The 22,261-nt window shown below is 38.9% G+C and overlaps 1 protein-coding gene across 1 annotated transcript in view; it reads right to left on the reverse strand.

Annotated features, from left to right (window-relative positions):
• LAMA3 (laminin subunit alpha 3) overlaps window positions 1–22,261 on the reverse strand; it is a 268,035-nt gene that overhangs the window by 117,044 nt on the left and 128,730 nt on the right. The window contains exons 19-23 of the mRNA XM_034996262.1: window positions 19,125–19,281; window positions 14,458–14,590; window positions 12,439–12,581; window positions 10,047–10,144; window positions 9,401–9,554 (exon numbers count right to left, since the gene is read on the reverse strand). Coding sequence (XP_034852153.1) covers window positions 9,401–9,554; window positions 10,047–10,144; window positions 12,439–12,581; window positions 14,458–14,590; window positions 19,125–19,281 — 685 coding nt within the window. The remainder of the gene's footprint in view (window positions 1–9,400; window positions 9,555–10,046; window positions 10,145–12,438; window positions 12,582–14,457; window positions 14,591–19,124; window positions 19,282–22,261) is intronic.

Here is a 22,261-nt window from a genome sequence, read left to right on the forward strand (position 1 = left end):
TCTCAAGGCAAAAGACACTCTAAAACTTGAGGTAAAAAAGAATCTCCAGTGGATGATAAGAGGAATAGAAGTATGCCTTGAGGCTCTTCTGCTATTCTTCAATTTAAAAAATGAACTTAAAATTTTGTGGATGCAGATAATGAGAAGTGATACATGCACCCCACTCCTGGAACAGTAACTAATAATAGTTTGGTTTCCATACTTCCAAACCATTGTCCATGTCTGAAAATACACACGCATGTACTTTTCCTTTTTTTTTTAAAGAAAACTGCTCATAATAAGCAATCATGGATGCTTTCGTGCCATCACGGCAGAGCTGAGTAGCTCCGACAGAGGCCATACGACTCTCAAAGCCAAAAATATTTACTATCTGGCCTCTTACCAAAAAAAAAAAAAAAAAAAAAAAAGGCCCACACGTGGTTAGGAGCTTGGAGTCTGGAATCAAACTGCTTCCAGCTGTGTGACTTTGAGCAAGTTACTTAATGTCTATACGCCTCCGTGTCCTCCAGTGTACGAATGAAGATAACAACAGTACCCACCTCTTAAAATTATTATGAGCATTACATGAATTAATATATGAAGAACTCTTAGAAATGTATTTGGCATGTCACAAACACTACATACTATGATGATTATAATTGTGATTATTGCCTTTTGCCATGACTTGTTTTTACTCAACAATATTTTCGCTGTTCACAGCAGCACAAGCAGATAAACTTCATTTTCCTAATGGCTTCCTACCATTCCATATAGTATGAGCATAAAATGATTTAACTAATCCCCAACTGATGGACACTTAGGTTGTCCCTAATTTTCCCTATAACATATAAAGCTATATGATGATATATATATATCATCATATATATGCATATATATATGCATATCCTTAGGCCAGTATTTCTGTAAGATTCCTAGAAGTAGAATTGCTGAGTCAAAGTATATTTGCATATTGAACGTCTGAGCCAATATTAGAACTACATTCTGTAGCAGTTTAACCCCCTTCAGTCTGTAAGCTCAGGCTCAGCCAAGCTTTACCACACTTAATTAAAATCCTCCTGCCCCTTGCCTTCAGGAAATTCACATTTACTGTTCTCTCTGCACAGCCCTGAGCCACACAACTAATATTTTCCACAGTGATTTTTCTATCACTTAAATAATAGAAAGACTTCCCTCAGGGATTAAAAAAAAATGGATTATCCACACCACTTTTCCACTCCGTTACAGAGTGAAATATTGGTCCATGTGTGGAGGTTATTACCAGCATTTCTCCCCTGGGCATCTCCAAACAAGGGTTTGTCTGTCTTCACCCACCATAAAGCCCACACAGGCCAATGATGTATTCACTTTTCTCCCAGAAGTTATTATTGGCTGCCAGTTTTATCACAGCACTCTATTATAAATTTCTATTGTTCTTTCCACTCTGAGTCCTATAGATTGATTTTTTGGAAGACTTGTAGGAAGGCTTTTGAATACATCTGTTGGTAAAAGTAGGTTTTGGGAAACTCAGATAAAAGACAAATCATGGCAAGTAGAAATTTTATTATTTGCTGTTTGTTATCAGTGATTTATCTTAGTAAAAGGAAACTTCATCAAAACCAGTGTCAAACTGGAAGGATCCTTCTGGTTTTATGGCATAGAACAGCCCTCACCTAGTTGTGAGTGTTTCAAATAAAGACATAAAATGTGGGCATATCAAATCTGATGCTTACACAAAGCTAAGAGGGATGGTGAACATATCTGATGTCAAAATGAGTCTTTAAAATGATTTGATCAACCTATACTTATTAAACACCTACCCTATGCCAGCTGACCTGATGGGCATACAATGGGAAACAATACAGACCTGGTCTCTATCCTCAGACAGACTTTAATCAAATACTTAGATAATTAGACCAACACACTGTAAAATTATATGTATGACAAATGTTCTGACTAGGTGCTCAGGGGGCTGCCTGAGCTGTTCAGGAAGACTAGGGAAGGGGGGAGACTTCCTGAAGAAGCAACAACTTAATTGAGTCCTTGAGGACAAGGAACAGATAGCCAGGCCCCAAGGGGAGGGAGGAGCATTCAGGCAGAGGGAATATCCTGCAGTAGGAGGTTACCCTATGACATACAGTGCTGTAGGGTAGCAGATATGTAAGTCCAAGAGACTGAAGGCAGGCCACAGTGGTGAGGAACAGAGAGCAAGAACTATGATAAAACTGGGAGGTAAGAGGGGTAGCCTTAGAGACCATTAAAATCTTCTGTCTCTATTCTAACAGCAATAAGATGTTATTGAAATTTTCCAATTATGTATGGATTAGGATGGGGTGAGAGGGTCAGTGATGATTAGATATTTCTATCAACATGAGTATGCTGACAATCGTATGGAGTCAAGATTGTGAGATGCAATGGGCAAGAGCCAGTGTGAATGAGCTAATTAAGAGGTTACTACAGAGATCCTTATGAAAGATGATCATATATTGGGCACGAAAGATACATGGAGAGAAGTAGAGACATTTAAGAAAAGTTTGGGATGTAGATTCAGAGATGGGTTGTCTTTGGTGAGGGAGGGAACAGAAGAAGTCATGGATGACCCTAAGGATTCTGATTTATACAATCTGATGGATGGCGGCACCATTTACTTAGGTAGGGACACTGAAATGTAATTTGAGATCCCTCTGAGACACCTAAGAGGTAATGTCAGGAAGGAAGTTGGCTATGCTGTTCTGCATCTGAAAGGACAAGTATGACTAGACATACCAATTTGGTAGTTATCTATGTAGAGTTGGTATCTAACACAACAGGCACAGAGGAGGCTGCTTAGGCAGAGAATATAAGGTAAAAAGACAAAGGCTAAGACTGAGCCTGAACAAATTCCAATATTCAATGGCTAGACAGAGGTTAAGCCTGTAAATGATATTCTGAGGAAGAAGCCAGAGAGGTAGGAAGAGATCCAGACCACTCTTAAATTATGGAAAACAAAGTAAGAGAGTATTTTAAGATGTAAGGGGTATTCAACAAGTATTGAAAGCTGCTGAGAAGTTAAATAGATGAATAGGTGAGGAATGAAAAATATCCGCTGGATTTAGTGACAAGAACATCATTGGAAACCCTGGGAAAGAAAGAAAAGATAGGAAGGAAGGAAGGAAGGAAGGAAAGAAGGAAGGAAGGAAGGAAGGGAGGGAGAGAGGGAGGGAGGGAAGGTGGGAGGGTGAGAGGAAGCAAGCCAGCCAGACTGGTGTGGGTTGAGGTGTGAATGGAAATGAAAGAATTAGAAATGGTATAGAATTATCTAATTCTTTGGAGAAGTTTGGTTGTGAAGGAGGGAAGCGTTATGGCTGAGGGACTGTGGGAAGGGAAAGGAGGGTTTTATTAAAAAAGAGGATAGAATTTAGCATCTTTAAAAGGTGACAGTGACTTCCAGGTCAGATGGCACAGTGAATTCACTTTTTTTGCACCCCTTCTGCTCCAAGAGATAGCAACTATGGATAAAATGTTTTAAAAGGAAAACAAAAAGATATGTTTGAGATTAAAAGTGATGGAATATAAGTAAAAAAAAAAAAAAAACAAACTCAAAATGTATGGCAGCTGAAGTCAGGGGCCTGTTGTCCTCCAAGTCTGCGCTGTTTTGGTCAGCAGTTCAGCTCATGCAGAGTAAAGAAAACTAGAGATGCCTCGTATGAGACAGTGGTCAGATCCAGGCTCATTTTTTTAAGACAAAGATAAGTGTTCCCTCAAATCATGAAAAGCTGAAAAAGTTGCTGACAATCTGCCACTTAGATTTCAGCATTATAAGAAGCTGTAGAATTTGGGAATCAAATATCACAGATGTAGCCTCATGACCAAGAACTGATTTAAGCCACCCACTGACTCAGCATCTGAATCTGTGCTAATACTAATATCACAACAATAGAAGTGGCACATTTTAATGCCTGCCTCTGAGCTAATGGTCCAGAGGACTGGTAAGACATTGCAAAACTACGAGGCTGAGATGGGTATAAAGAAAAAGGGAGAGGATAAAAACCTTCCATTCAAAATAAGTCAATAAGCCTGCAAACAAGATAAGCCTCCAAAACACATAAAGAAATCTAATGTTAGAAACAGGCAACAATATCAGCAATCAGAAGATGAGTTTACTTCAGATGAAATGAATTTTATGGGACAGTCTGATAAAGACTTTAAAATGAATATACTGGTCCCTAACCTGAAATCTTCAAACTTGGAAAAGGAAATTATTTTGGATCTTGTTTGGTGGCAAAACCTAATCTCACCTAACCAATTATCACTTGGTGGCAAAATCTGACTTGAATTAAGTCCATGTACACAGTCTTCATGTATTTCTCTTGGAGTGCCTACTCATGCTTTTCATTGGGGAAATATTAACATGTTTGGTTATAGGGTGTTGGCCAGGACCCCCGTGGAGATGGTGTGTGTGTGTGTGTGTGTGTGCACAGAATCTTAAAAATTCTGAATTCTGAAACATACCTGTCTCCAAGGACATTAAGAAACTCAAAAATATAAATGAAAGAGGAATGTCTTTAAAAAGTAAATATAGTTATGAAACTAAATTGACAAAAAAACCAAACAAGGAAAAGTAAATATGAGTAAGAGCCAATTAGAAATCTTTGAGATTAACAGTATAAATTAAACTGAATCAATAGGCTAGATAAAATCTAGACTGGAGATAGTGAAATATTCATGCATTCTAAGGAAGTCTTGAGGAATTCACCCTCAAAGTAGCACAAAGATCCAAAGAGATATAAAAATATGAAACAGTAGTTTGGAGATTGATTGTGAGGCTCCAACATTCATCCAGTCTGATTCCCAGAAAAGAAGAATGTAAGGAATGGCAGCAAAATTATATTTGAAGTGATAACATAATGAGAATTTCCCAGGGTGAAAGATATGAATCTTCATTCTGAAAGTGTACCTGAGGATTAAATAGATAAATAAAAATAAATCTATACCTAAGCATATCATAATGAAACATTAGAATGTCACAAATAAAAGTCCATCTTAGGATTTCTGCTTAAACATAATGGATTAAACACTTATATTTACGGATCTTCCCTCTCAGAACTCTGCAAAAATTAGAGTCAGTTTTTTTAAAATCATAAACCCACAAAGAAGAAGAGAATAGGGAAGAGGAATAAAAACCCAACACACCAGAGAAATCAACAAAATTTTGGAAGCTGGAAAGCAGATGAATGTCAACTAATTAGACCAGAGAAAGCTGAAACCTAAGTGTCTGTATGAGCAGAGCTGGGGTGAGGGTTGGAAGAAAAGATTGAAGAAATCTCCCAAAGCATAAAACAAGATCAAGAGATTGTAAATACTGATTAAAGATAAAGAAATAAATTATCAAAGAAATAACTCAAGAAAGTTTCCCAGAATGACGGATAGAAGTTTCCAGGCTAAAAGGCTGAGAGCCCAGCACACTGGCCAAAACATTATCTATATCAAGGCACATCCTTGTGAAATTTCAGAACACAAGAAATAAAGAAATGACCTCAAAAGCTTTGAGAAAGGAAAACCAGATTGCAGTCAAAGCACTGGGAACCACAATGTAACTTCTCAAGAACAGGACTTGAAGCTAGAAGTCAATGAGGAAACATTATCAAATTCTGGGGAGAAATGATTTCTAATCTAAAATCCTATATCTAACCAAGTAAAAAATCAAGATTGAGAGTAGAATAAAGATAGTTTCAGATATGCAAGTTCTCAACAACAACAAAAAGTAGCTCCTATGTGACCTTTCACAGGAAGCCTCTAGAGGATATAATCTACCAAAATGAGGAAGGAAAAAAAAAAAGGGAAGTTCCAATAGTCAGAAAAAAGAAGATTCAATACAACGAAGGTTAAAAAGAGAATATTTAAGGGCACCTGGTGGCTCAGTTGGTTAAGCGACTGCCTTCAGCTCAGGTCATGATCCTGGAGTCCCAGGATCGAGTCCCGCATCGGGCTCCCTGCTCGGCAGGGAGTCTGCTTCTCCCTCTGACCCTCCTCCCTCTCATGCCCTCTGTCTCTCATTCTCTCTCAAATAAATAAATAAAATCTTTAAAAAAAAAAAAAAAGAGAGAATATTTAAGATGGTGGGTGTGGTGATGAAAAATTTCAGGAAATGGCTGTACCTCAAGCCCAGAGACTATATTCCAGAGTAAAGAAGAGAGATGAAAGATTCCAGGAGAGATATCTCCATGAAGAAATGGAGAAGAGAAAAAAGAAGAAAGGAAAGGAGAAGAGAGGGAGGGATGGTATGTGGTGTATTTGAATTAAGATGAAACTTACAATCTATCTGAAAGTCTGGGGAAAGGGTAAAAATAAAATTTCTAGACAACAAGTTGGAGATTGGTTTACAATCGGTAAATAAGAATTCTAAAGTCTGCTTTGTGTAAAAGAAGAGATCAGAATTACTGAATAACTTTAGACTTTTCTGGAAAATATATACTTAAGAGCATATGTTAAAATATTAAGGGTAACCACTAAAATATCAGAAAACAATCTATACCTATCAACAAGGAAAAGATAGAGAAAACTGTCTCAATCAAACAGAAGTAAGGGCACCTGGCTGGCTCAGTTGGTAGAGCATGCTACCCTTGATCTCAGGTTCATGAGTTCAAGCCCCATGTTGGGCCTACAGCTTACTTAAAAAAAAAACAAAAACACAACAACAACAACAAAAAACAGAAGTAGGAAAATTAGTTTTAAGAAGGTAAATTAAAAGCTAGTAATCATTGGATGATGGGTGTTAAGAAGGGCACTTGATGGAATGAGCACTGGGTGTTGCATGCAACTGATGAATCACTAAATTCTACCTCTGAAACTAATAATATAGTATATGTTAATTAAATTGAATTTAAAAAAGCTAATAAAATAAATAAGATGATAAAAATAAGTCCAAATATGTCTGAAATCACAATAAATATAAATGGATTAAAATCACATTGTAAAACAGAGATAAAATTGAAATATAAAAAAATATATACCTATAAATTTGTTTACGAGAGACAGAGGCTTCCCTGGTATACAACAGTGTGATCTGACTTTAAAAGATGAGCTGTCTCTTTCTCAGAAATGATCTTTCTCTTTCTCAGAAAGAATAAAGAAGGGAGACTCAGGTGGCAGTACGTGCCAGAGCTAAGAGTTAACAAAGAAATGGCACCAGAGCAGCCTTCACGGTATGTGTGTGGGACAAAGAGCTATAAGTAAACAAAGGAGGCCACTTAAGAGAAGGAGAGGTAAACAGGCAAACACATGGAGAGAAGGGAAGGCTTCTGTGAGAGCCAGGTAGCTCTGTCCCTCGAAGATTCCTAGGAGACCTGAATGTACTCAGTTCCTGCCCTTGAAATCCTGCCAGACCTCCCTGTATCCTAGAAAAGGAAAAACTGTTCTTATGAGCTAGACTTAGTGGGTTGCTCTTTCAGCCCATGGTGCTGACTAGAACACATACTAGCAGCAAGGCTAATGGTTACTAAGTGATCACTTGATCACAACAAGAGCCCCTCATGGATTATTATTTAATAGTACCCACGAGGTAGCTACTTTTGTATACCCCCATTTATATATCCCCATTTTGTATACTAGTAAATTCAGACCTGGAGAGATTTTACAGCTAGTTACTGATGACCCAAGACATGAAGGCAGGCAGTTTCACTCTAGAACTATCTTGACCATCACACCACACATGGTTTCCAGAGGAGGGATTACTCTGCATTGCTCCAGGTGGCTAATGATGACCAAAAGTTAGTCTACCTCTAGATGAAGTGACTCCTCCATTGATTTAAGTATTCAATAGAGGCTAAATGAATGTTTAATAAGGATAATTTAGAAAGGATTCCTAAACAGGAAGGGAAATCAAATGATTTCTAAGACCTCTTCTAAAGCATGTCTTTGAATTTTAGCACAATGATCTATTATAGCACTGTCCAATAGAACTTTCTGTGATAGCAAAAAAAAAAAAAAAAAAAATCCTATAATCTGTGTTTTCCAATAAGGTAGCCACTAGACGTATGTGATTATTGAGCACTTGAAATGTGGCTAGTGCAATTGAGGAACTGGATGTTTAGCTCTACTTAGCTTTAATTAATTTAAATTTATATATAGGCACATGGGCTAGTCACTGCTGTACTAGACAGCACAAGTCTGTAAGCATTTAGATAAAATGGTAAAACAGACTGTTAAATGAAACTGGACAGCCCAGGGCTTAGTTTTATGCATCATGCAAATATGGCCCTGCCCAACACCTCAATGCTGTGGCTCTGGGCTAAATCAGAGGCAAGGACACTTCCTGATGAGTCATCAGCATCATTTCCTGGAGGTTGGCCCTTCTCAACAGCACCTCCCTGCTATCTGGGGAACACACACACATGTGTGTGTGCATATTTATGTATATATATGCATATGTGTGTATGTACACAGCATAGGTTGGGAGGGACACAGAAGACTGTTAGAATGGAGTGGAAATGAGATCATTTGTTTTTCTTTATGCATATCTGTATTGCTTCACTTGTTACAACAAGTATACATATATTTTTTTTTTGCAAAACAAAAACTCAAATAAAAAAATGAAATGAGGACTAAAGAAATATCCTTAAAATCCTATAATAGCTACCCTGGAAATGTTAGTAATACAGTTTACAAAAAGGTACACATCTAAATATTCAGTGAGAATTAATACCATATATGTTATCAGTCTACACATTTAAGCATGAACACTGGACCCGAAGGTACAAACAGAGAATGCTGTAAAAAGTCAGGAATGGAAATATAGTAAAGGAAGTTTTTTTTTTCAGTGTCTTTTTTTTTTGAGGTGTTGCACTGTGTGTTCTTAGTGTTGATATACAGGATTTCTAACCCAAATCTTAAATCAGTAGAGTCTTAGATTGTTTTGAGGCTTACAAAACTCAGGGAAGAAAAGCAATGCCCAAACCTGTAGTAACCTGTCCTCTAAGCTACGAGGGAGGTGCATTGGGATGCAGCAGTTCCAGATTCTGAGCTCCAAGAAATCAGCCCTTACAAACTGCTTAGCCTGAGGGGCTGAACAGTCAGTGAGTATTGTATCCTTTTAGGGTAAGCTGTGTAGTTTCTGGAGGCCATTTAGAAAGATCTTGCTTGCCCCAAATCAGGCAGAGCAAGACACACCCTTAAAAGTCTAGGGAATAAAAAGGAGAGGCTTCTGTGATTGCCCACATTCCCTGCCCTGTCTAGAAAGTACTCAAAGACGAACCTTACTATGCTCCGTGTGGCGTGGCACCCAGCCACAACCTGGATCAGAGAACTCAGTACACCTGTAATTAACACCTCTGAGAAATTCTTCCAGGTTCCCCTGAATTTGAGAAGCAACTGCGGCCAAGGGTTTTCAGCAGACACAGACAGGGAGGTAGTAATAGCTTTGACAGTAAATAAAAGGCTGCCCCACCTCTCTCCCACTGAGGTCCGCCAGGACTGGGTGTGCGGGGGTGGGCTGCCTCACTGCCAAGGGTCTTGGCTCCCCATCAAGCAGGAAGTGTCTGGCCTCACAAGCCAGGGCACAGGGGAATCGGGTCACTGGCAAATGCTGGTAAAGCAAGCAACTTCAACAACAACAACAAAGTACAACAGTTACAACTGAGAACAAAACACAACATCAAAGTGCAATCCCCAAAGGACTCTTTCCATTCCATTCACTCCTCACTCCTTCAGCAAACTCCTACCATGTGCCTACTGGAGGAATCGGGTAGTAAACTGTCATCGGCATGAAGAATAAGAAAAGGAAAGGTCCATAAACCCAGATTCTATGTTAAGCCCTTCCCCTCAGCAGATGCACAACCTTGAGGGTATTACTTGGTCAAGCATCAGCATTTCCACATACTAGGGGGTGGACGTCACTCTAAATGCCAACCACAGGGTGTGAAGTGCTCTGTGATTCTTGTATATAAGACAGTTGATGGCCTCAGAGAAAGACCACAATTAAATAATTATCCAACGCATCTTGCTGCAGTTGTGATGCTGAGGCCTCTCTCAAATCCTTGCACCAAAGTTCCTAATTCAGAGGACCCCAATGACGCCCCGCTGCCCATACTAACTTCTCTTCGGGAGGTCCTGAGTCGGCACATGGCTGGGTGACTGGCAGCTGCAGGGAGGGGGCCTCATAGTAGTCTCTGGGAAGCAGCACCAGGTAGTCCTAGGAAATGAAGACCAAGAGGACAATTATTCAGATGATGGTGGCCTTTCTTGAGTAATAAAACAGTCAAGCATGCCAGCTCGGTTACTAATAACCAGGTGAAGCTCGCCAAGTTAAACTCTCCCCAGCAGCTGCTTTGTTCTGCCCCCTGACTCACCAAAACACACAAAGCAACTTGTCCCAGATGGGCTCCAAGCATCGGAGATCAGGATCTCAAGGTGGACGCTTTTGTACTCACAACTCGGGGAAATTTTACCCTCCCTTCTGGATTGTGTATAAATTCAAAAATAAACAAAGATAATAAACTATCAGCTGATGATCTGGTCCTTTGAAATACCGGTTGCTTTCATCAGCGCACATCAGAACTCTGAATTGTGGGTCGGGCATTTCGGTTTTATTATTCCCACACCAAAGCAACGCTCGCCTGGCATGGTATAAAAAACGATGTTTTGTGATCCTGGTGAATCACAGGCTGAGACTGGCTGACTGCCTGTCCTAGGAGACGAGCGGAAGAATGTGTTCCATGGAGTGTGCCAAATGAAGCCCACAGCGTAAATCCAGCTAAACAGCTCTTCAGGAAAGAGCAGAGCTCCAGGTTTCTGAGACGCTGATGGTTTGACAGCTTCAGAAGGATGTAGGCACCACTGGCTGTGTGCGGAGGGAAGGAGGGGGGACGTCTGCCACAACTGTGAAGAGACTCATACACCGGCCATAAGGCTTTTTCTCTTGTCAGAGCCCTTAATTTGTCTATAATGGAGAAGAAGAGAAACGCATAGAGAGGAAAAGTAGCAGATGGTGGCCCAGGGGGCTCTGTGGTCTACCACAGGGGTCTCACTACCTCAGTGGGCTTTAATTTAACAGTGGTTATTGTTCTCTTACTGAGTTTCCTTAGGTTGGGACCATAGCTCCTCATTGGTTTATGGTCCCATAGATCTTAGAACAGTAAAGGTTGATAGTAGGTGTTCAATAAAATGTCTCTAGAGAAAACGGGATCATAACATGGAAGCATATATATGAGTCGCTATACAACTGCACTAAATGTCATCAAGCATCTTCCATGCCTGTGGAGTAACATAATGACCTTCTTCCCATTAATCCAACTTTGTACCCATTATTGGCACCAATGGGATTTTCCTTGTCCTCATTTCTAGTGTCTATGAAAAATTCTAAAATTTTTGTAAAGCAACAAAGCTTGCTACCAAGAAGATGCAAGAAAAATAGGGACTGGATCAATAGCATAAACTGTCACATTATCCTCATAAGATCCCAGATTTGGAAAGGACCTATCTGGATAAACATTGTCCCTATTACAAGGAAGAGGCAACTGAGGCAGGCTTGGAGTTAAAGAACTTGCCTAAGATTTGCTAACATAGCCCATCAAAAGGATTGTGCCAGAAGGAAAGGCTTACTGTTTTCCACTCTGGCCAAAACCTAGCTTTCGCCAAAGACTTCATTTTCAGAAGACTTTTTATAAGATATCAATATCTCAGATAGCAGTTTTCATCTCTTAATTCCCCATGGTTTCTCTGGCTATTCTATTAGTGTGCAGGGACAGAGCTTTGCCCCTGATGCAGGATTCTTTGTCCAAGATCATCTGTGTGGAGACTATTGCCTACGTTTGAGGTAGAAGGAGGGAATGTCAGAGAAGCACGGGCTCTCCCTTCCCTTTCTGCCACCACCAACTTCACTGATAGTAGGATCTGCTCTTCTCGTAGCTTCTTCTGATTCATTCTGCACAATTCCCAGAAGGGCTGATTTTCGAAGATGTCCTTCTGATTCATAATGAAAAATCCCAAAGAAGCTTTTGAAGGGTGAGGACATATTCACATTAAGGTTTTGCATTTATTCTGATATCTTTGAGTCATTATGAGTTATGGTTGGTCTGGTTTTTTTGTCTGGGATGAGCTGGCTGAAGAATACAAAAGATATTTTAGGGGCGCCTGGGTGGCTCAGTCAGTTAAGCGTCTGCCTTCAGCTCAGGTCATGAACCTGAGGTCCTGGGATTGAGCCCTGCCTCGGGGTCCCTGCTCAGCAGGAAGCTTGTTTCTCACTCCCCCACCCCCTTGTGCTCTTTCTCGCTCTCTCTCTCTCAAATAAATACTTAAAAAAAAAAAAAAGATATTTTAAGTTGGCTTCTCTGTCATTTGAGGGCAAATGTCACCATAGTTTCTTATGTCTAAAACGGAGCTGCCTGTGATTTTGATATCTTATGGTCACTGTGGGTCACTGTGGGTGGGACCATGCTAAGCGGGGGGAAGAATCCCACAGAACTCTCCACGCAGGAGGTCTCTTACCAGAAGGACTCCCTCTGATTTGATACAAGCAATCCATATCCCTGGTGCAATCGAAAATGGGTCTGCCAAACCATATCTGGGGACGGCGACAAAGGCTGGCTCCTTACTTGGCGGGAAGATGACTTCTTTGCTTTGAGCAGCACCTATCAGAAATAAAAAAAGAACTGCCTAAGGCACTTGTCCTAGCAGTCACTCTTAGGATTTTGGATATTCAGTTTTAAACATTCAATTTACATCTGAAAAAGTTTAGGGTGGTTACTCATCATACTTACCGATCAGATTTATTTATTTTATATTTTTTAATTGTATGCTTGCATCGCATATGTGTAAAACAGACCAGAAAGATATTGATGTTAGCAGTGATTATGTATCCTGGGATTGTGAGTACTTCTTAAATTTGTTAAGTGATTAAGTATATTAATACATGTAAACTGCCTAGAGAAGTTCATTGCACATAGTAAGCATTCAATTCATTACATTTGATATTAAATTATTTTATTCTTTTAATTTCTATTGAAGAACATGTGTTCGTTCTGACATAAGAAGAAGTTTTGGTTTTCTGTTTGTTTGTTTTCAGGATGCAAAGGTTTTCTTCTGCATGAAACAGAGAGGACCTCCTATAGAAGGTTCAGAAACAAACCAAACTGCTGTATCTGAGCCCACCTGAGCCTTTTTCTTCAGAAGAAACATTTGCTCCAAATCCTTGCATTTTCTCTACAAACATTCATGAGATCTAGGTTCAGGACAGGAGGCCATGCACACAGCCAGCATGGCCTTTGTTCCCTGATGGCGGGACAGGAACGGTGAGGGATTACAGACCAGCCAACAGGAGAATTCAGCAGAGCGCGAACAGTCATATTCGGGAGGAGGCATAGGTTACCACATGAATACACAACCAAGGCCCCTGACTCAGATGTGGGGGCTTAGGAAAGATGTCCCAGGGGACGGGAAAACAAACCACAATGTCCTCCACCTGTTTGAGTTAACAGAGAGCAAACTGCTGACGAAACTGTCATCTAAGAAGGATTGGTGTCTATGAGAAAGAGTTTGGGGTCAGAAGATTCCGACTTGTCTACAAAGACTAGGTATGCACTTAGGCAATTTACTAAACTTCTCAGCTCTGTTTCCTCTTCAACCCTCATCAGTTCACAAACTTGTCTTGTGAGTAAATCAATGCCAAAATACTTTGTATATAATAAGGCAAGCTTGCTAGTTCTTCATATTATTCATCATTGTCCAGCCTCACGACCTGGCTGACACAACTCAGGAGCATCATCACTGCCCCCAGTGACTTTGCCATGGATGCTGAACAAAGATGCTTGTATTTTGATCTTAAATTAGATTTCTACGGGCACCATTTTGTGTCCATGTGGGATTCCTAGTGCTTCCTGGAATCTGTTGCCAGGAATGGTAGAAACTCTAATTCTTGCAGAACAGACTTCCAGGCCTCAGCTCTGATGAGATCTGCCTTCTAACAGATTTTTCCTCTGCCCTCAGGAATCCTTCGTCCACCAAACATTTCAAGAACAGTGACGTTTGCATGTTTCTCTCTGGAGTTCTTTTGGGCTTCATGCTTTACAGCATTCACCTTAAAAATTCCTCTCCTCACCCATTTCTCCTTGACCTATTTGGGGTGCCTGAAAACAATGGGAAAATTTAGGGCAGTAAGCCAAGCTCCGTCCAATACCACCCCAAAGGTGACACCCACTCTACCATGAATTAGTGATAAATTAGCTTTACCTTGTGGTGATATCATAACACCTGGGGTTCAGCCAAGACACACAGGTTGTTATATCAATTTTTTAAAAAGACAGTTAGTGATAAACTTAACAGCAAAATTTGAATAAGCAGAATGTTTACAGATTGAAAAGGTAGCAAAGACAGGGCACCTAGGACACCACCCTCATCAGACTATGCATCAGACTTCAACTTTCCTCAGAAGGTAACTCTGAAAATTGGAAAAAATATTTCACTAATTAATTATTTCTTAATCCAAAAGAGGCTTGAAAATTTACCTACCTGCCTCAGCCCAGGATGGATAAATAGACACGCGACCAGATATGGCTTCAGTTCCAGGGTTAATGTATTTCAGAATAACACGAAACAAAGAGAGACTTGACTTCCCCACATTCAACATGATCCTCACTTCATTCTGAAAAATACCAAAAAGTCATACAGTGTAAGAGACAACTGGCTAAAAGAAATGCTAGCCAAACAGTGAGTATACTCCATTCAGGTTTCACTAGTGGACTTGTAATGTGCACACACACTCACTCTCTCTCACTCTCTCTTACTCACTCATTCACTCTCTCACACTCAGCAAGCACCAAATAACTACCTCTCTGGAAAATGGAAATAGGCAGGCCTAACGATAAATTAAAGACACTTACAACTAAAGTTACAGTGAAAACCTGTTCCCTCAGCAACTGAGATCCTCTTTGGGCCCTTCTGGAATCAGGCAGACAGAGTGAATAGTAGCTGGACGAGTTTAAGGAAAGCAATAGTGACAGGGCAACCACCATGGGCTGGGAGAAACAAAAAGGCAGAAGAGAAGGAAAGGACAGTATTACTGGACACCACCACCCCTGTAGAAGGACCTCTCCAGGGTCCAATTCACATACCTAAAATTCTAATTTGTCACAGAAACCTATGTTGGCTGAACAAAGGTTAAAATACCCCAAACACATTAGTGATAAAATCTGGATGTAACTAAAATATGCTTAAATCATATGCAATTGTTCTCAATAGCTATCCGAAGAGAATGTGGGCTTTTTAAAAAAAATTATTATTATTTTTTTTATTGTGATGAGTGTACTCTTTCAACCCCATCACCTACTTCCCCCATCCCTCTCACCCACCTCCCCTCTGGTAACCACCAGTTTGTTCTCTATAGTTAAGAGTCTGTTTCTTAGTTTGTCTCTCTCTCTCTCCTTTTTTTCCTTTGCTTGTTTGTTTTGTTTCTTAAATTCCACATGTAAGTGAGATCATATGGTATCTATCGTTCTCTGTCTTATTTTGCTTAGCATTATACTCTCTAGATCCATCCACATTGTTACAGATGGCAAGATTTCATTCTTTTTATGGCTGAATAATATTCCATTCCAATAATAAAGGGGACAATCCAACAAAAGGATATAACAATTATAAATATTTATGCACCCAACATGGGGGCACCCAAATAAATAAAACCGTTATTAACAAGCATAAAGGAAATAATCAATAGGAACACAATAATAGGGGACTTTAACACCCCACTTACACTGATGGACAGATCACTCAAACAGAAAATCAACAAGGAAACAGTGGCTTTGAATGACACACTGTACTGGATGGATTTAATAGACATGTTCAGAACATTCCATCCTAAAACAACAGAATACACATTCTTTTCAAGTGCACACAGAACAGTCTCCAGAATAGATCACATATCAGGCCACAAAAAAAGCCTCAACAAATTAAAAAAGATCAAAGGGATACCATGCATCTTTTCTGACCACAACACTATGAAACTATAAATCAACCACAAGAAAAAAATCTGGAAAGAACACAAATACATGGAGGTTAAATAACATGCTACTAAACAATGAATGGGTCACTCAAGAAATCAAAGAAGAAATATTGTGTGAAGACAAAGGAAAGTGAAAATACAAAGGTCCAAAATCTTTGGGATGCAGCAAAATCTGTTCTAAGAAGGAAGTTTATAGCAACACATGCCTACCTCCAGAAGCAAGAAAAATCTGAGTAACCTAACCTTACACCTCAAGATGCTAAAATAAGAACAAACAAAACCCAAACCCAGCAAAAAGAAGGAAATAATAAAGATCAGAGCAGAAATAAATGATACAGAAACTAAACAAACAAAAAAAGCCCCCCCAAAACAATAGAACAGATCAATGAAAGAAGGAGCTGGTTTTTTGAAAAGATCAACAAAATTGATTAACTTTCTAGCCAGACTCTTCAAAAAATAAGAGAAAGAGAGAGAGAGAGAACAAAATCACTAATAAAAGCGGAGAAATAACAACAAACACCACAGAAATACAAACAGTTGTAACAGAATATTATGAAAACCTGTATGCCAACAAATTGGACAGCTTAGAAGAAATGGATAAATTCCTAGAAACATATAACTTACCAAAATGAAAGTAGGAATAGAAATTTTGGACAAATTACCAGCAATAAAACTGAATCAGTAATAAATAAACTCCCCAAAAAACAAAAGTCTAGAACCAGATGGCTTCACAGGCGAATTCCACCAAACATTTCAAGAACAGTTAATACCCATTCTTCTCAAACTATTCCAAAAAATAGAAGAGGAAGGAAAGCTTCCAAATTCATTCTATAAAGCCAGCATTACCCTGATACCAAAACCAGGTAAAGAAACTAGACACACACACACACACACACACACAGCTGCAGGCCAGTATCTCTGATGAACATAGATGCAAAAATCCTCAATAAAATATTAGCAAACAGAATCCAAGAATACATTAAAATAGCCATTCAGCACAATCAAGTGGGATTTATTCCTGGGATGCAAAGGTGGTTCAGTATTTGTAAATCAATCAATGTGATATGTCACATCAATAAGAGAAAGGATAAAAACCATATGATCATTTCAATAGGTCCAGAAAAAGCATTTGACAAAGTACAACATCCATTCATGATTAAAACCTTTAACAAAGTAGGTTTACAGGGAACATACCTCAACATAATAGAGGCCTTATATGAAAAACAAACAGTTAACATCATATTCACTGGTGAAAAACTGAGAGCTTTTCCCCTTAGGTCAGAATAAGACAAGGATGTCTACTCTCACCACATTTATTCAACATAGTACTAGACATCTTAGCCACAGTAATCAGACAAGAAAAGGGAATAAAAGGCATCCAAATTGGCAAGGAAGAAGTAAAACTCTCACTATTTGGAAATGACATGATACCATACATAGAAAACCCTAAGATTCCACTCAATGTGGACTTTCTAACTTGACAGAATCCCTCTCTAAGTGTTAGTTCCATATTGGAAAATAAACATGCAAAAATGTATAAGGAACAAAGTTAGAGGTGATTTGACAGACACCACCAAGTTCTGTTGTTGAAAAATACTTAGAGAAACTCCATCATTTGAAATTCATTGCCTTTGCAGGATGCCTGGGTGGCTCAGTTGGTTGAGTGTCTGCCTCTGGCTCAGGTCATGATCTCAGGGTCCTGGGATCAAGCCCCGTGTCAGGCTCCCTCCTCAGCGGAGAGCCTGCTTCTCCCCTCTCCCTTTGCCCCTCCCCACCACTCGTTCTCTCTCTTTCTCTGTGTCAAATAAATAAATAAAATCTTTAAAAAAGAATTCATTTCCTTTATGTTAACTAGTGATTCTTTCAAACTGTAAACACCTGTGAGAAGGTATCCACCTTGACTGGACTCTCATTCACATCCTATTATGACTTAATGGACTCCACTGCTTTTTTCTGAATCATGAAGATTGGGATGCTAAAGAAACTGAATTTTATATTGGGGAGAAGGAGAAAGCAGTGAGGTCTTAAGATCCTAGGTACTGTTGGGGCGACTGGGTGGCTCAGTCGGTTAAGCATCTGACTCAGTTTCAGCTCAGGACTTGATCTCAGGGTTGTGAGATCGAGCCCTGCGTTGGGCTCCATGCTTAGCATGAAATCTGCTTGAGATTCCCTCTCCCTCATCCTCTGCTCCTCCCCCCGCTCACACACTCTCTCTCTCAGATAAATAAGTATATTAAAAAAAAAAAAAAAAAAGATCCCAGGGACTGTTTGAGAAAGCAGCCTGATGGAGGACCCTGGTCAGGCAAGAAGCAACATGAGAACCAACAATGGCTCCAAGAGAACTGTGACCCTGTCCCTGTTTCTAAGGGGTGACTTAAAGGAAACATAACAAGTATTAGTCCTGGGTCTGCCAAGGACAAATATTGGGTTACCATGGTCATCAATTTACCTCTTTTGTTCCGAATTTCTCCACTGAGAAACACAGTTTAAAGAGACCAACCTCCAAGAGAGATCCTGAGAACAAAACTTCTCAATGGCTACACAGAAATTGTTGGTTTGTAAATATTGCGTAAGTTCTAAAGGTAACGAGAAAATGTGAAAATTCCATTACTATTCCAACACAAAGCCAAGAGAGGTGGATACAGTAGAGAAGAATGAAAGAAAGGAGAAATACAGGAAAGAAAAATTAAATAGCACTAAAATTCCTCATTTATCTTAGTTTCTATTCATAGAGTAATTCAGGGTTTAAAAAGGCAAAAAAAAAAAAAAAACAGCACTGGTCAAATATCAACAACACACACACCATTGGAATTATTTAATTCTACTCATTTTTATTCTCTACAAATGTCTTTAAAGAAAAGTGTCTCTTGTTTTAAAATGTAGACTAATCCCACTTGGGAAACAACTTCTTATAAAAAGTCTCTAGAAATAAATACTAGTTTTCTTTAACCCCTTCTTTGTTTGATTTGGTGACCAAATTAACAATAAACTGTGAAACTGATACATACACTTATTAGTTAAAATCCAATCCTACCCCAAACCCCGTCCATAGTCTGGAGAAAAAGAATCCTGGAGTCAGTTTTGGGGACAGTTCACCTTTTGGGGGGGCTCACTGAGAGTGTTGTGGGTCAGTATATGCCCTACCCTGCCATGAAGCAATTTCTTGCTGGCTACATACCTGTACCGAGGTCATCTGAGCGTATCCTCTCCAGCTAAACTCAGGGAACTCCAGTGGATCAAATCCAAACCGAAGTTCTCTTCCATTAGGTGTGGTGCCATCTTCAATCTCATACTTCATATGATGCAAATCCGGGAAATAGTAGTTGTTTTCAGGTCTTTTGTAAATAAAAAGTAAACATGGATACAGCAAGTTAGGTTCACTGATAATCGAAATATTCAATCTCAATAGCTGCTTCTAAAAGAACTCCTACCCAATCAATAGAATACCATAAATGAGAAGAAATGAAAGAGCCACCCCCCTGCTTTTTCTTTAAATTACTGCTTTCATTCATGTAAACATTCACATAAAACACACCAACACCTATAAGTCTAAGTAATTAAAATGAGAAAATCACTTAGCACAACCCATGGTGGTAGCATCTTTTAATTCTAAATGTTCTAAATGGTTGCCAACAACTTAACAAAATCAAATTAGGTTATTTACTATAAATCCATTCATTCATGTATTCATTCATTCATTTATGTACTCATATTCACTCTTTTTCTTTAACTTTTTTTTTTAAGATTTTATTTATTTGCGAGAGAGACAATGAGAGACAGAGAGCATGAGAGGGGAAGGATCAGAGGGAGAAGCAGACCCCCTGCTGAGCAGGGAGCCCGATGCAGGACTAAATCCGGGACTCCAGGATCATGACCTGAGCCGAAGGCAGTTGCTTAACCAACTGAGCCACCCAGGTGCCCCATATTCACTCTTTATACAAGTATTAATATATATGTGCCAGGCACTGTTGCTAAGTACCATATATGCAATAGTGAATGTGACATAAAATATTTCATATGCTAAGTTTACAAGTTAGATACATTTTTCTATATATATATATATTTTTTTAATCATTAGAATGACTTTTTTATGCCTTGTATTTTTTAAATTTTTTAAATTTTTTTTAAAGATTTTATTTATTTATTTGACAGAGAGAGAAAGGCAGTGAGAGAAGGAACACAAGCAGGGAGAGTGTGAGAGGGAGAAGCAGGCTTCCCGCCGAGCAGGGAGCCTGATGCGGGACTCGATCCCAGGACCCTGGGATCATGACCTGAGCCCAAGGTAGATGCTTAACGACTGAGCCACCCAGGGGCCCCTGCCTTGTATTTTCTTAAACTGTAAGTTTATAGATGGATTCCTTTCAAGAGTCCAATAATGGCAATCACAGAGAAGGATCAAAAATACTATACACCGCTTGTGTGACATCTCATATTCAAAGAATTTGAAGTTCTTCAAAATGACAAATTCGACAATCCAGTCACAAACTAATAGCAGCTAGTGGATTAAAAGCCATAAAGATCATTTAGTCAAAGAAAATAAAAGGTCATGGCCCTATACTGCAAGCAGAATTACAAAGGCTTATAATTTCTCTGGAAGTGATATACAAAGGTCCTTAAACATGTTCATACCCATTGACCAGTAATTCTACTTCCAGGAATATGTTCTAAAGAATAATTTTATATATAGTATAAAAAATTAACATAAAAGAATGCTTATAATAGTGAAACCTTAGAAACAATCTAAATGTACAATTATGAGGGGCGCCTGGGTGGCTCCGTTGGTTAAGCGACTGCTTTCGGTTCAGGTCATGATCCTGGAGTCCCTGGATCGAGTCCCACATTGGGCTCCCCGCTCGGCAGGGAGTCTGCTTCTCCCTCTGACCCTCTCATGCTCTATCTCATTCTCTGTCTCAAATAAATAAATAAAATCTTTAAAAAAAATAAAAATAAAAAAATAAATGTACAATTATGAAATAATTTTTTAAAATATGAAATATTATGCAACCATTAATATTTCTGAAGACTAGTGATAATGGAAAATGTCTGCAATATCATGTGAAGTGAAGAAATGGACATAAATTTTATGAAGAAAATATACTAATTTGTATTCATAGAAAAAGCCTAGAAAAAATATACAAACAAGTATTAAAAGGGGTTATCTCTGGGTGGTAGAATAGGTAGGTCTTTTTTTCCTTTTACTTTTCAGTACTTATTAAAACTTTACGATGAACATATATTACACTTATTATCACAAAAATTATTTAGAAAACAAAGTGAAAGTGAATGCCTTCTAAACTTGTAAGAAAAATGAACAATGCTCAGATAATATCATAAACAAACATTTGGCAGGAATTTAGTACAAAAGGACAAAAGGTTTACCAACCCAGAGAAAAGGCGATATGGCATCTTTGATGCTGGTTTCCTATCCTTGTATCCTAGTTACAATTTACCACTAAATCAAAGGACATGTTCTAAATTTCATATGTACGTAATGGCTGTACTGTAAAAAATCAGTATTTCCGTCTCAGGGTGGTTAATTTAATTCCTATTTGGTTGCATTATTTTTACCTGAAAAATAGCCAATTGCCTTACATAGGTGGAAGGAGAAAAACTTAGCTGGTTAAGTGGGGGAAAGCTCACTTTATCCACAGGAAGGTGGAAAGAGATAAAACATGGGTGGAAAATATTTCTGAAACTATTTACAAAATTCCTCTAGTCCATCATGTGCCTCGTTAGTCTGCAGGGAAACATACCGACAGATGTGTCCTCCTTCACAGACCCTGTTATGTGGCCCAGCAGTGACTGACATTTAGAAATGACTGAAGAGAGCTCAGCTGGGTTGCTGACTTTTAGAATTCAAATGCTGAAAATATCAAGGGAAAGGGGAGAAGTGCCATGCTAACTAAATACAGACAATTTACGTTAACTACACTAAAGATTTCTTTATTAATCTGTTGATAATGCAGAAGTAGTGAAGATACTTGCAATTTAGAAGCTGCACTTCACAGCTTCCAGTGTACGATTAAAAGCCAGAATATTAAAAATTAGCTTTTTCTTCCCTGAGAGAAAATTATGATGGATCATGGTTTCAAAAAAAATCTATACTGATCTAACAGAAATATTCAGAACATTCCACCCTAAAACAACAGAATACACATTCTTTTCGAGTGCACACAGAACAGTCTCCAGAATAGATCACATATCAGGCCACAAAACTAGTCTCAACAAATTCAAAAAGATTGAAGTCATACCATGCACCTTTTCTGACCACAACACTATGAAACTAGAAATCAACCATAAGAAAAAAATCTGGAA

This window comes from Mirounga leonina, unplaced genomic scaffold, assembly GCF_011800145.1.
Source record: "Mirounga leonina isolate KUSES-001 unplaced genomic scaffold, KU_Mleo_1.0 Mir_93, whole genome shotgun sequence".
NCBI lineage: Eukaryota > Metazoa > Chordata > Mammalia > Carnivora > Phocidae > Mirounga > Mirounga leonina.